The 15,712-nt window shown below is 36.3% G+C and overlaps 1 protein-coding gene across 4 annotated transcripts in view; it reads right to left on the reverse strand.

Moving 5' to 3' along the window:
* LOC106672170 (phosphatase and actin regulator 4) overlaps positions 1-15,712 on the reverse strand; it is a 107,588-nt gene that overhangs the window by 16,611 nt on the left and 75,265 nt on the right. For all 4 annotated transcript variants that reach the window (XM_014403370.1, XM_014403372.2, XM_014403369.2 and 1 more), the window contains one exon: positions 14,837-14,959. In XM_014403370.1, the coding sequence (XP_014258856.1) occupies positions 14,837-14,959 (123 nt within the window). The remainder of the gene's footprint in view (positions 1-14,836; positions 14,960-15,712) is intronic.

Genomic DNA, 15,712 nt, shown 5'->3' on the forward strand with positions numbered 1-15,712 from the left:
TGTGAAGTCAAGTTTCTAAAATAATAAATAGGTTTTTTAAAAGAAACCTGACTTTACAAAAAATGCAGGACACTCAACACAACAGAACTCACTTCAGATCAAACTCTCAAGATGTAGAAATAACGACATGAGTCTGGCATACCCATACAATATAGAAAGATCAAAATAAACGATAAAGACCAAATTACGGATGAATCTGTAGGTTTTTCGTTTCCGGTCATCCAGCTCCGCCTATCCTCATTGTTTTGGCCTACAAATAGATAAGATGGATAGATAAGCAGAACATGAAGGTAAAATGTTCAGTGTTAACGTGCATTCCGAGTGATGATGCGATATTATCGAAAAATATTTGGCTAACAGGAAGAAAGGATGATAAATAAGATCATTTAGTCTACCGTGCATGTTTGGTGCAATTGTAATGATTGATTGCCTTTTAGTTGTTTCCGGACTATTTTCAGTTCAGTTTGATTAAGCACTTGCTGTTCCAGCTTCGGTAAACCGCAACAATCTTCTCCAACAACCGAAGCCCACTGTTTCGCCTCAGACTACCTCAGTAATAAATGAGGTGGAGTTCGAACTTCTCCAGCTAACAGTTCAAAACCTGATTATCACACTATTTTGTCGATTGTGACAAGTTTTAACTGGCGAAACCTGACAACTGATCCGTCCCGGTGTTGTAAAAACTCGGTTCTCTTTATTCTCTACACACTCACCGAATAATGGGCAAATTATGCAGACATGTTTTCTTACCTGAAACAAAAGAGAGATAACATTATAGCAATTTATCTGCGTGACAAGTTTTGAAAGAGACAAATAAAATTATACGCGATTACATTTCATAGCCCCCAACACTCCACATCAGCATATTTGTACAAGTGGCTGATGCAAAATAAGCCCCTCCCTGGGACGTTTACAAAATTCAGAAATACCCTTCAATTGTTTAATAATACGAAATAATTCCTTTGTATGTGACAACGCGCTTTAACGCAACCATTTAAGCAGTCAAAACAAAAGGCATTTAACTAAGTGTGATACCTGCTAAATTCCCAATAAATTATAAAAACTTTATTATCTTATCATATATATATTATTGATCTATTTCTATTCATAGGTTCTTATTAAATTAATCCATATTTGTTTAGCGGTCATAATTGACCATATTATTTATTCCAATTAATGCAAAAATATTAACACTTAATAAAAGTAACTTACATGCCCATTTTCATGAAACATTTACAAGGTTACAAAAGAATTACTGCAAGGCAACCTCAACCGAACCAGGATTTTGGTTGGACTCCTGACGGCACTGCCACTTAAGAAAGCACATGCACCGGATAGGAGTACAGACAGAAGAAACACTGTGCAGATACTGCCAGGAAGAGGAGGAGACCGCAGAACACATTTTATTTCTGTGAAGGTCTATGTAGGTGCAGGTTCTTGCAACTAGGGCAAGAAAAACCACAAGCAAGATCCTACACCAAGGAGCCGCTGGCAAAGCTGTGGAATCTGGTTAATAACCTGAAGCTGGCCAGTGAGTTATAAAAAAAGAAGGGAGCACAATAGAACTGTTCAGGCCGAGGTGCAGTAGGCCTTGTGGCCTCCTCTTTTATCTCTTTCCCTATCCCTATCCCTAAGAGTAAGAGAGACAGAAAGAGAAAGGGAGAGGGTGGGAGGGAGGGAGAGAGGGAGGGAGAGAGNGAGGAGAGAGAGAGAAAGAGACATAGAAAGAGAGAGCAATAATGTTAATGATTTTATACATGTGCATACCTAATAAGTAGGAACAATTACATTATTTAACAACTTATACAAAAAATCAAAGTCACACACCAGACTTTTAGTGCATAATCTATGCAACCTCAGTGCCCTTAGAATTGTTTCATAGGTATGAGGATTCCTATGTATCTTAAATTTATAAGAAACAAATCGGATAAATATATTCCGTACAAGTTGAAGTTGACCAATTCGGGAGCTATAAAAGGGATTCAAGATAACACAGCTGTACTGAGCAAATATGCTCCTTACAAAAGAACAAAATAACATTTTCAATACAGTCATATCATTAAAATCACATGAAATCCTTACTATAAATCCCCACTTATTGAGCGCTTTTCTTTTAACAAAGCTGATATGCTGATCAAAGGACAATTTAGAGTCTAAATATATAACTAAGTCTTTTGTTGTACATGTTCTTTCTACCGACACCTCATTAATAGTATAATCAAACATACAGGATAACTTTCGGTAAAAAGATAACACTAGGCAATGTTTAGAAACAAAAGATTTTTTTCACACCTTGAATACAGATTATTTATGTCCGATTGCAACTGCGAACAATCAATAAATAGTTGATTTAATACATTTGTATATTTTCGCGTCATCGGCAAATAGATCTGCAATAAAAAATTATTAAAATTTAAAAAAAGTAAATGGGGTAAATGGCCACCTTGAGGTACACCTGAGGTTGCATAGAAATCGTAGGGTAAGTAATCATTACATTTTACTACCTGCGGTCGTTTCTAGAATATCTTACTAGAAAATTTATAAATTCGTAGACCATGATCGACCAGAAATGGAACCCATGTTGCTCATCAGGAGTGTAAGTTTCAAGTGTAGATGATAAAATATCACATATTACACTCAAATATTTTTGCTACTAGTGTAACTGTCAATCAAACTTTTGTCACCACTTTTGTGAACTGGAACTACAAAGCTTTCCTTCCACTTATGTAGAAATTTCCCATTTTTTAAAGATTTATTGTACAATAAATGCATTAGAATATTTATTTTTAAAAACTGGTGGCAAATTATCAAGACCTGACGAGCCTTTGGGTATCACAGTTTTGAGTTTATTGGTAACTGTATCAACAATACTATAATTAAAATTATAGTTAACGAACAAATCAGTATCACAGCTGTTGACCAGGTTTACCTCTTGACTAGGAACATACACAGATGAGAAATGAGTTACAAATAAATCACAGATATCCTGACTAATCTCAAGTGACTGACTGTTAGACATTAGACATACATTGTGGAATGGCATGTGACTTGAAATTACTGTTGAAATATCTCCAGAAATACGCACGATTGTCTTTTATGGAGGTCATTATTTAAATAATGCATATAATCTGGTTCTATCATATCTTTACTATTTTTTTTATTTACTACTATTTCTATCATATCTTTATTTTGATGTAGAAGTTGAATGAAAGAATATTTCTATGAAAGAAACCAACAAGCAATTTCAACGTTAATGACTTTATTTTCACTTACAGTAATTATTTTCTGTTAATTAAATTTCTTAAGAGTTTAGACGCTTAATGACTGAATTTTTAAGGAGGGGTCGGATGCCGAAATGCAACCAAATTGCAATAAACTATCGAATAAATGGCTTTTAGGTCTAGATAGTCAGCTTGAGTTTATAAATAACTAAAACCATTTCTGTAGACTATTATTGGATAGAACAATTCTTGACAGTGTAAATCACTGTTTTGCACTTTTTGCTCTCATACTTTTTTTTTCCATTTTAAAATAATTATTGCAGAATAGTCAGAAAATAAGTGAGACAAAGATGTTAAGAGGAAATAAATTTCCAAAACAAACTAGAAACAATTTAAAATAGTATAAATTTAAAGTAAAATTCCTTGATGATGTGAAAAACGTTTTGCGGTCGAAAAATTTTTCCGACAAGTTTTCGTGCACTCCAGTTTTCAAGCAATTTGTCAATTTCGGCCAAACGTATGAACGCAATATTGCGTGCGCTAGATATCCTGCATCTTTATAACAAGGCCGTACAAACACACACAACCACACACAAAATGTTACAAAACACAGCTGAAAACAATATCTTTCTTTGTAATCGATTTACGACGAAGGTCTTTGCTTGAATAATTTCGAACATTTAACACTATAAAACTAAATAACACTCATTGTTACCTTTGGAGAAACAGGAACAGCCCATTATGTATCCCATCATCGGAACGATATGTCATCACGGATTAGTGATACCCACTTCACTCACTGGTCACATCCGTATAGCACAAAAGAAATTGAACCAAATAATAAAGATACATCAATATTTATGTCTTCTTCTTGGTAAAGCCATTTGTCCCTCGAGGTGCCTTTTAATACCAAAATTACAGAACTTTGTTAAAAATTAGAATGGGTAAAAAGAAGGGCGGGGCAGACTGTGAATTTTCATCAGGTAACATTACCTCCTAATGTGTTTTAATTACACTCCTGGGGCAAATTTAAATGTAAAACTTAAAAAAGTGATAAGTATAGTTGTGTAATTGCTTGTCATTTACTAAAAGAAGATGCTTAGTAGCTTAAAAGCGAAAAGAAGTGTGCCGCTGGTTTTTAATCTTTAACGTCCACCACATGACACTTATATTAACTTTTACAGCGGTAAAAACATAACAGTTGCCTTAACTGTTGTTTCATCAGTATAGAGAGTGCAGATCAGAGAATATTCTTTCCCCCGTCACAGGTAAATTCATTTTAATCTGTTAAACTCTACATAACCGCAAAATTTATGCTTTTTCTTCCGAATAACATGAATTTTTCGAGCCCACAGTTAAGACCCTGAATTTTTCTCGTGGTTTTCAAGTCCTCACCAGCTAACCTTGTTTTGCCACTTATTACTCGAACGCAAAGTCAGACTTTGAATATGGCCATGTTTATGAATCCTTTTTATATGTACTTTCATTCGAACTCTCTTGCTATTGCTTGTTGTGTCTCTTTCTACTCATCACACTCACGCTTTCTCTGTTTATCTTTTTCTCACTCCCTCTGCCTCTCTATCGATCTCGCAAGCTTTTCCTGTTTATTTCACTCACTCTCCCTTCTTTCTTTATTCTTCCTCTCTCTCCCAATTCTTTTACTCGAACACTCTCTTGCTCACTCATTGCCTGTTATCTCTTTCTACCTCTCACCCTCACGCTTTCTCTGTGTATCTTTTTCTCACTCCCTCTGCCTCTCTATCGATCTCACAAGCTCTTCCTGTATATTTCACTCACTCTCCCGTCTTTTTCTATTTTCTTGTAGTATCTCTTTCTACATCTCATCATCACTATTTCTCTGTTATTTCACTCACTCTACCTTCTTTCTTTATTTTCTCTTCATTTTTTCACTCGACCACTCTCTCGCTCATTCATTGCTTGTAGTGTCACTTTCTATGTCTCACTCCCACGTGAGTACCTCACTCACTCAATCTCCCTTCTTTCCCTATTTTCTCTCTCTCCATTCCATCACTCGAACACTCTCTTGTTCACTCATTGATTGTAGTGTCACTCTCTATCTCTCACTCTCGCTTTCTTTGTGTACTTTTCTCTAACCCACTCTTTTCTCCATCCGTTTCTCACGCTTTATGTATCTTATGTTTACTCACTCATTCTCTCCCCTCTCTCCCATTATTTCTCTCACACACTCTCGGTCTCAGTCACACTCTCCCTCTCACAATTTCTTAGGTACCTCTCATTCGCTCAATCTATTCTCTCTTCCCATTATCTCGCTACCACACACTCTCTTTCTATCTACCTATTTCGAACTTACTCCACCAACTCGTTCCCACCACTGGCACAGAGTTTATTCTCTCCCTGACTCTTCTTCTGCTAACGGCGGAGCACATCGGCTTCTTGACTAGTGGCAATTGCCTGGCGCTCTGGTTATTTACAAGAACCATATTGCACGAACCACGAATTTTAATTGCACCTGATAAAACTCCTTCGTAGTTTCCACGCCTGCTCTAGATGGAACTACCTCGAAGTCTACTGAAGAACGTAACACGTGCGTCTTTGTTAAGCGATTAAATCGCGTTATGTGACATTTGTACTTTTTCTTTAATGTAAGGACACGTCTTTGTTTTACCTTTTATTCTAATCGGAAATAATTTTGTCAGTGCAATGATTAATGATAGATTAATATTAAAATGATATCCATAGACTTGGGGTTCAAGACGAAACACTGATTTGAAGTTACTCTTTGGATTGGCCCAAGGTTATTATTTATACAATCAAACTTCTGTGATACAAACTACCAAAGATTTGTGCAATTGTATAAAGTCAAAAGTAGAGTGAATCCGTTTCATTGCGGGTCGTAACGGCCTAACTCTCGTCGATTGCGTGTCAGCGATGATCGACCACTTTTCGATCGAATTATCACTTCTGCCGATGAAAAAATGGCTTACGTGACAATGCAAATCGTCCCTATTTGTCCACTATAAAAAAAATTCGTTTCGCATTTTTTCACAGGCATTTAAAACAATAATAAAAATAATAACGACGTTACTTGTCAATAGAAGAACCAAGACCTGGAGAATTAGCTTGCATGAATACCAGTACGAATCGAGATAAGTGGAACTAATGGAAAACTGATATGCAACGCATTTATTGATTACACAAAGATTTACAACATTTTAGATATATTCCTTTTCTCAGTCGACTTCTATTTGCTATTTGATATCTTGGGAGGAGGGACAATCGATATTTTGTATCGAACTTCTCTTTAAATGTAGACGGCTGAGAGTACACGCGAGAAGAACGAAATGGATCGTGATATCGAGGAATCATAACTTTCCGCGATCATCATAAGATAAATTTCCCAAATGGGACTAATAACAATAAATAAAAACGGCAATAATAGAACAAGGGTCGGCCGGGTCGACACAGGTTATCAAAATGATTGATCACTTGAAACTTTTCAAGAAATCAACAATAACAAACGCTTCAAGTTTTAATATTCTGGACACTCCGTTTTCTTTCTTTTCCCCTTATTTTTTTGCAGGGCGCAAAGGAAGAGGCCTGGAAAGGCGAATTACATTGATCGTTGTCATTTAATCGGGTATATTATTGATTTTTTAGTAGTAGTGAATATTCAACGTAATTAATCTATTCGTAGCCTATGCAGAGAGTAAATATATTCTTTATATTATTTTCACACGGTCACAACAAAGAGTACGGCCTGCAATTCACCTCGGAGGACAGATATTTAAAGCGATGCATGGTTCAAGGAATGTGGGAAGATGAACAGTAGGGCTAAGACGGGTCCAAAGGTTGGAATGGAACTTTAGGAATGTTCAGGTCATTATGGATATTAAAGATGGTTAATGATGTAGTAGGCAAGTTCGCTTAATGACTTTGATTAAATGCACTGGATAAATTGACAGAACCTGTCAGTCCCGCTCCATATATATCAAGATTGGTCTAAGTACATATTTGTTCAAATGTTTTATTAGTATTTTTTAGTCTTAGGTAAGTATAGATCTAAGTAGGTAGCTTACTGTTTATGTCTGTAATTCTTTGATTTTGATAAACTGAATATATGAACATATATGAAGGAGGATCAGTCCGTTTTTTAAGTATGAGCATTTATCCTCCTTCAATGTTTTCAATCTACTTTTGTGCTTGCTTTGATGACCTCTGTTATGTTAGATATCTGCTCTTTTCTTTTAAGTCTCTCTACTACTGGTCAGTCGGCTGTTTAGGTATAGTCCTAAATACCCAACTCTGAGGACGTGATACAAGTAAGGAGCCCCAGTTTCAGTCCTTGTATACAGTGGTCAAAGTTCGCGTTAGATGTTGCTTTAGGAGATGAAATTGCGGTATAAAAAGCTTAGGTTGTTGTCCTATGATGGGCTACCTCTAGCAAAGAGGGTGGGGCCAAGAATTCCTCCTTGCAGAGCACCGGCTTGCAATGGTCTAATTAAGTTTATACGTTCCAGCTCCTCACTATGAAGCCAGTTAGACAGTTCTGTTCTTTTCTTTTAAGTTTTGAGTGGTGACTCAACGTCGGCCTGTTGTCAAGATATAGTCCCAAGTATCGAACTGTGAATGTCGGCAGCTCTTAGTTTTTGTTTAATTTAATGTAAACGAACACTTTGCTAACTTTTGATATACGTTTTGTGTATCATTGTTTGGTGATCTTAAAGTGATTTTGGATGTTGGAGGACGCTTGGATTTGAGGTAAGAGAGATTTATTAAATAAAAATCGCAAGATTTGTAGATTTTTCAAAAACAAAATTCTCTACCAGACTTCGGTTGCAAAAAGTTTTATATTGATAATTCGAAGACTTTGAAGGAGGTGTTAGGTAGGTGACATGAATATTGGGTGAATGATGCATGCTTATTTTATCTTGTTGGTTCCGATCATATAAGTTTTGTAGGCGATGATGAATATGGTGTAAAAATATTGTGGTTTGTAAAATCTGAGAGTAAATTTTTGTAAAACTGAAGCTGTGGATTATGGACGACGAAGGAAAATTAGTTAAATACGAGAGCTGGGGAACGGGAAATGAAACTTTTGAAGTTGTTAATCGTCGTTACTACTTGGGCGTCGGCCTCACTCACGGCTTGCCGTTTAGAAAACATTTTATTCCAGTAAACTCACCATCGTTAAATTTCACCTTTTACAGTTTTATAAAAGAGAAAATGCAATCCAGGAAAATGTATTTTTATCCTACAGTTTTTAAGATACTGGGTCATTAGCTAGGTGGGCATAACAGAATATTAAAAGTGCCCCAAAATTTAGGCAGATAAAATTATTAAATACCCTTGCGTGCATAAAATTTAGAAACATGGAGCATTTCGTCTCATTACGTTTACCTTAGTTTTGTTTGTGACACATCCTTATTTTAAAGTAATTATACTTTTGATGTAAAGTCTTAAACTTCGATCCATTGGGACAGCAATTCGACAGTTCAAGTGATTAGAGCCTGGGCTATTGAGCCGAAGGTCGTGGGTTCGAATCCCACTCGTGACACTAACTTTTTCATCCCAGCCAAGACTTTAGATAAAAAGTATAATTAATTGAAATAATTAACAATATGCTGCAAGTGAAATAACTAAATAGGTCAATTATGACCGCTAACCCTATACGGCTTATTTTAAAGTTTGTACAATTAGTTGAACATATTTTCCAAGCATTTTTAATTTAGTTTCGAAATCTATAATCGATTTTTGCCCGTCACAAAAATAATGAAATTTCGCTAAATAGAAATAGTTGTGTCAATATAGTAGACTTCACGGACATGGTATCCCTGCTAAGTCTTCTGACAAGACACGGACAAATTGGACACAAGCTGTCCTCACAAATCCTTCCAACTTTTCCGTCAGAACAAGAAAACAAGAGGATACCAGCCTCAATTTCGTTTGGAACAGAGTACAGACAAGGGTGGCAACGAAAACTGCAACAAGGCAAGAAACAATGATTGGAAAGGACAAGCTCCATGTCATCACCACGCTTGAGACCTGCTTAATAGCATGTGATCTCAGGACTCTTAAATCTGGAGGAAAATGTGGAAGAAGAGCATGTGTCTTATGTCATATGGAGGCGTGATACATAAAATCTAGCAGGGACTATCTCACAGTGTAATTTTTCCTACTGTATAAATTCTTGTTTAAAACTTGTTTACTTATTGGTCGAATAAAAAGATTTGGCTTTTATTCGAATTATTTGACCTGATTAACCTCTATGTCTAATACACCAGAATGGGGCGTTTGTTGAAAAATTGGACTTAACACCTTATATATTAGATTCCGGCCACTATCGTGGTGATCTTGGTGGAATGTGAGCTTTAAAAACTATGCATTGTGTTAATTTATGTAAGGAATTAAAAGGTAATAAAGCTCAATTAAGTTTTCCCAAACTGTTAATCTTGTCCCGTTAATTGTCGTTGATTGATGTAATCAAACCAGAAAAGGCCTCGTAACAAACGCTCAATTTGAGAAGGAAATTGGTTTATTTTCTGCATAGCCTATATTGATTTAAATTGAAAAACTGTCCGCTTTAATAGTCACCATGCGTTTGTCTGTTGAAAACGGAACCCTCTTCCGTCGGCGTCTGTCGCTTTGAATTTTGATGGAGGGACGAACCCGGTGCACAGAATCGACAAGTGTACTGCCAGTTACTTATCTTCGATCGGCCCATTTAACTCGTCAACTTGTTATATCGGAGGGTTCAACGGAGTAAACACCGTAGTCCAAGACAAAAGACAAGTCTATTTTTTAATTTAATTTATCTATTATTCATCCTAGTTCAGAATTTAACCCCATTTTGTGCATTCTTTAATGACCTCAAAGTGTCATGTTATATATTTGTCTCGAGCTAAGAGACCAAACTGCGGTAAAGAACGCGTAGGTTGACATGAGAATATGATGGTATTCTTATTCAGACCCCTACAGTAAGACCTCTACTATAGCAATTGGTAAACAGGATGGGGGCAAAAAGCCGCCTTGAGGGGCACCGGCTTGTTTTGGGTCTAGTTACGTTTATATCTTCGTGTTCCTTACTTTGAAGTAGATAGTAAGAAAGAAGAGGTTAGATGCACTAGAATACGACCTAAGTAGTATTTTTTGAAATTCAGTTTTCTAAGGAAGAAGAAAAGGTGTTAACAGCCTTAAAACCGTATAGATCGTTTTTTTTACAGGCCTACAAATAAATCTGCGTAGATGTGTAAATCTTCTGCTCTTATGTTGTAAATCTTGTGTGGGGACTCCAGAACAGCCTGCTTTCTAGTATCAAATGCCGAAATGTTTGTGCTGGCAGGTTTTAGTTTTGGATGTGCATTGCAAGTCTATGATTTTAATGTAAGTGAACACTGTGTACATTCTTTACCTTCAGCTTGAGTAATCTTTGATGGAGGCAGGATGGCGGAGGAAATGGTGCAAAAAAAACTGAAACTTTACCGGATCGTGATCGAGAAGAAATGATGTTATGATATATTGGAAAGGGTCAATACTAAAATAATGAACCGAGGTGTCGGAGTTCTAGCGGTTCTGGGTTCGAATCCCAGGAAGGCAATAGAATTTTAATTGTTAACATTAAAAAATGCCGAGTTTTATAGGTTTTTCAAAAAGAAAATGTTGATACTTTATCAGACTTAGGTACTTCGACCTCTGACATCGAGGTCAGTCCTAAGTATATAAATGGGAATGTCGGAAACTCGATTTTGATGTGCAGAGAACAATCCTGTTTTGCAATGTAAGTGAACATCGAGTGCATTTTACTCGTTGTTTTATACACCATTCTTTCAGATTCCAAGATAGATGGTGACAACAACTCTGAAAACTTGCTGAATCGTGGAATGACTGGGAGTATAGAAAGAATGAGTCAATACGGAAAAATATATAGGTTTAAAAAAGTCGATACTCTACTAGACCAAAGTTACGTACTGGGATTACTAATAGTAGCATAGTCTTGTATGCTATGGTTGGATTTGTGCATATTGTTGAAGGTTGTGTCGGTATTATTAATCACGAAAACTGATTGTTGTATAAAATTGGTTTCATTTCAAGGTCGCTGATTTTGTTTGCGATTTGACTGGAATAATCCTTTGAGTCTATGACTCACCAGCACCGCAGCAGTATCGGCACCGTCGGGACATTACTCTCTAGAATGTCAGCAGGTGCCGGCACAGACCGTTTGCTGAACGTGCTAGCGATTCATGCTATGTTGCACGGACTGATGATACGTTCTGGTAATGACGCGATTCTTGAAAGTGAAGTGGTGAATAATCGGTATTGTTGATGATGATAGCGATGGTAGTGGAGGTGATATCTTTATGGTCTTGCATGATATTGCTCGTTTTGAACAGGCGAAGAACGATTGTTCCTTAACTAATTCGATTAATTTCAAGGCCATTGCTGATGGATAATACAGACGATTTCGCTGGATTATATTTTTGATTAGATGACTCATCCGCACAGAATTCTGAGGATTACAGTTGTTACCTGTACGTCCCTATGTAGGTGTCGGTTATGTGTTTACACACACGATAAATGTCACCAGTGAAATTTTTTTCTTCGCCGCACCGGTTCAAGTCTTCCCAGTCTGTTTTCTGAATGAAAAAGTCCTACAGAAAGTGCGATTCTCATTAAGCTTTTGTTCCCGTGTCGAGATAATTTACTCAATTACCCGGACTTTGGAAACTTTTCCTTTCGTCGACTTAATCGCAGTCGATTCTCGTTTTCAGCTCACGGTGGGGAAAAAGGAAAAAAAAAGCGATCTACCTATATTTAGCACACTGTTTTCACACTTCCGACAGGTTAATCGGCCGGCTGCCTCCGAGTCCGCTCCTTCCGGCCCAATGAACCCTGACGGCTAGTATGTAACTCCGAAGATGCTAAAATTAAAATCTTTTGAGAAAATTTGCTAATACGTTAATAACTTGGGGCCATGAGGGGCAGAAGGTGAAAAACCTGTCGGGGACAATACTGTGTGTAATATTCTACATAGGCTTGGAAAAAGAACATTTTCGGACCACTTCACTTTCAAACATAAGTGCGATAGACATTAAAGATACATAAAAGCAATCCATAATCCAATTTTTTACAATCAATGACCAGTTACGAATGAGCAAACACGAATTGTGAATGTTCTCAATGAATTTGAGAAAAGTAAATTATTTGTATATGTACCTAACACCTTCCTGTAGATCGCTTTGTAATTGTAATAGTACAAAAAAAATTAGTTAAAAATGTACAATGCCAACGTTGTCGTAAGTAGAACTTAAAAACTTAATTCGTATTGTCCGATTTAAAATGACTTAAGTAATTAGTATTGTTTATATTTATGATCTGGAAACTAGGAATGTGCACAATTTCAATTGGTAATTTTGCACTGGAGTGTAAACAGAACGTGAAAATTCACAGTACGCCTCTGTATAATTTCACACCGAGAAAACACTTCCTAACTATAGCACTATTATAGAGTAGGCTCGATACACTGTATATCCGAGCTGGAAATACCTGAAGCGGTGGACGGTCTCCGATTAGAAAACAACAAGAAAATAACAGAAGAAGACGGACAAATAGGAACAACAACTGCGAAGTTGGATTTACAACTAAAACACTGAGAGCCACATGCTCCGTTGGTCGGGGGGGCTCGCGCGGCTTCGTCCAACCTCGGTCAAACTTCGACCCGGTGGGTGGCAGAGAGTTGAGAACGTTCAACCCTTTTCAACCCCGTTTCATTAGTACCGCGGCCGACACGGATAATTGGATAATATTCGGCCAAATACGACAACTTTGTTGTTTCCCATAAAAATAAATCTGTAAACCTGTGTAGAGAGAGAAAAAACAATAAGTTTTAACCAAGTCCATCAAGGTGAAGTTTGAAGTACTTTCGACAGTCAATATAGAAATAAAACTGTTTTTACTACTTTACTTTATATCTGAATCTTTATCAGATTTGATGGACTTTTTTCCCTAACCGTCTTACATAATGAAGCATTTTGTAAACGTATAGCTCTCATATTTATTCTCATCACTGATTGCCGCTGAAACATGAAATAGTTACTTGAGGAAGACGATTTATACTCAGTGAGAATGTACTCAGAGAAAAGTTATGTGTTAAAAATTCACGGGGTGTTGTAGGACAGCAGAATAAGGCAGAACCGACAAAAAGCACTCGTCAACTGTCAAAGAAAGGTTGGTCACAACAGAGTGTGAAATACCACTTAGACAAGTTAAGGAAAGTGAAAATGGCATTAAAGTTCCACACAGGACTTGCTTCAAGCTGAACACAACTTGGATACTGTCCAAAATCCATGTGACACTTCAAAAACATTTGGCGTATCTATAGTTGGGTCTGTGCTTTGCTTCATCCGAAACGATCAACAACCGAACTACAAAAGGATTGTCACATGCGACTGGTTTTTGATGAGGTGGTTGGAATGCATGGGACTTTTCGATTTAACATGGCACTTCTTAGACCAGGAGCTGAGTAGGATTGAGCATGCAAAAATAGTGGGCAGTTTTCTCTTTAGATTTATTCAGTAGGTACTGAACGGAAAAAAACAGCTTGTATAAAAAAATTGTATGAATAAAATTTGTAGAAAAATTAAAACTGAACATTTTTAGTCTTATTGCATTCACATACGATGAGCGTATGCGGAGATATAAGTTAATTGTAAGGCTCTCCTTAAATTTACCCCTAGCGCTTAGGCACTACTCTTCATATTTAAATTTTCTTCAAAAAACTGCTGTTGTATAAAAAAAGTAAGAATAAATTTTTTAGAAAAACGAAGTAATTGAAATGAAGTTTCGAACTTTACGAAGTAATTCAATACTATTTAAGAGGTAAAAGCTGCAGTAAAAGGCTTTATTAAAAATAATCAGTCATACAAAATATCTAGTGAAAATATTAAATAAATTAAATTTTTTACCCCTGATAAGGTCATTTTTTGCTCACCCTGGGATTATGAACTGCCGGAAAGGCAATATTAACGTAGTATTTAAATATTTTTTAATTGATTCCAGCATGGTTTTTAGTCAGTCAATTGGAAATATTATTAAATTACAAAATCAGTGTTGGCCCTGGTTTCACCAAAAGTGTATAAATATGGAGAAAAATGTTAATTAAAACTCACCGAATATTAATTTTAATCAAATCCACTGACCTTTTGTTAAACATTCTTAAACACACATGAGGGCTGTTTTTCCCTCAGTAAACAATATTTTCTAGAGTAAAAGTCTACACAATAAAGTAAAAAATATTCTTCTTCTTATGTAAGGTCTTGGTTGGAATGAAAAAGTTGGTGTCACGAGCGGGATTCGAACCCACGATGTTCGGCTCAATACGCCGCTGCTCCACCACTTGAGATATCTTGATCAAGTGGTAAGAGCAGCAGCGTATTGAGCCGAAGGTCGTGGGTTCGAATCCCGCTCGTGACACTAACTTTTTCATTTCAACCCATCTTCACATAAAAATAATAATTAATTAAAAGAAATAATTTGGTCAATAGACCACTAAACATAATGGGGGTAAAAATATTCTTGTATTTAGATTTATGATAGTCATTAAACTAATTTTTGATTTATAAACAACAAACAGGACTTACCGTGAAAATTGTGTTGCTGGGAGTTCGGCAGTAAAGGAGGTAACTGGAACTGAGGAGGGTGATTGGGTGTCACCTGAATCGGGTGAATCGGCTGGATACAAACCAACGGCGTGCTCTCGTACACTGAAACAAAAAAACAGATGGTCATCAAGAAAAGCGACATAACAATAAACACAAAAACAAACATCATACTAGATAAAAATTATTATTTAGAGATCATGAGATACGGTCTGGTGTGATGTAGGTTTAAAAAAACCTTCTTTATCTAAAAAAAAATAATTAACAATTAAAATTAATCACAGATTGGTATCAAAAACCAAGAAAGACAGATCTCTACCTCTACTTTACATCACACCATCCCCTTCATACAACAGTGAACACGGCCAAAGAGCTACATCACAGAATTATTACCCTGAGCCATGAATCTTTTCACCGCAAGAACATAAAGACATACAAACGTATCCTACATAACAATACTACCCTAAACTCATATTCAACAACTACAGCTCAACACTTACATCATCCACTATCACTAATATCACTACATCAATTCGATCAAACACAGACAAACCAACATACATATCGATTCCATTCACGGCCTATATCACACAAATAAAACACATTTCTTTCTTCTGATATCTTAAAAAAAGCCTTCAAAAACTATTCGCATTTTTCCAAAATTAACCTGTAACGAATAAGTCTGATGTAATTTACAAAATCAGTTGTATCCCATTAAGATGGTAAGAGGGTAAAACAGCACATCTATGATTGCAAAAAATCAAATAAAATCCTACACCATTGGGTACCCATCATTTTGAACACCAACACAATTTCGATTTGATCAATCCAAAAATATTAAACAAAGAACAAAACAAA

The sequence above is a fragment of the Cimex lectularius genome, unplaced genomic scaffold (assembly GCF_000648675.2).
Source record: "Cimex lectularius strain Harlan isolate CLEC.00 unplaced genomic scaffold, Clec_2.1 scaffold17, whole genome shotgun sequence".
Classification (NCBI taxonomy): Eukaryota; Metazoa; Arthropoda; class Insecta; order Hemiptera; family Cimicidae; genus Cimex; species Cimex lectularius.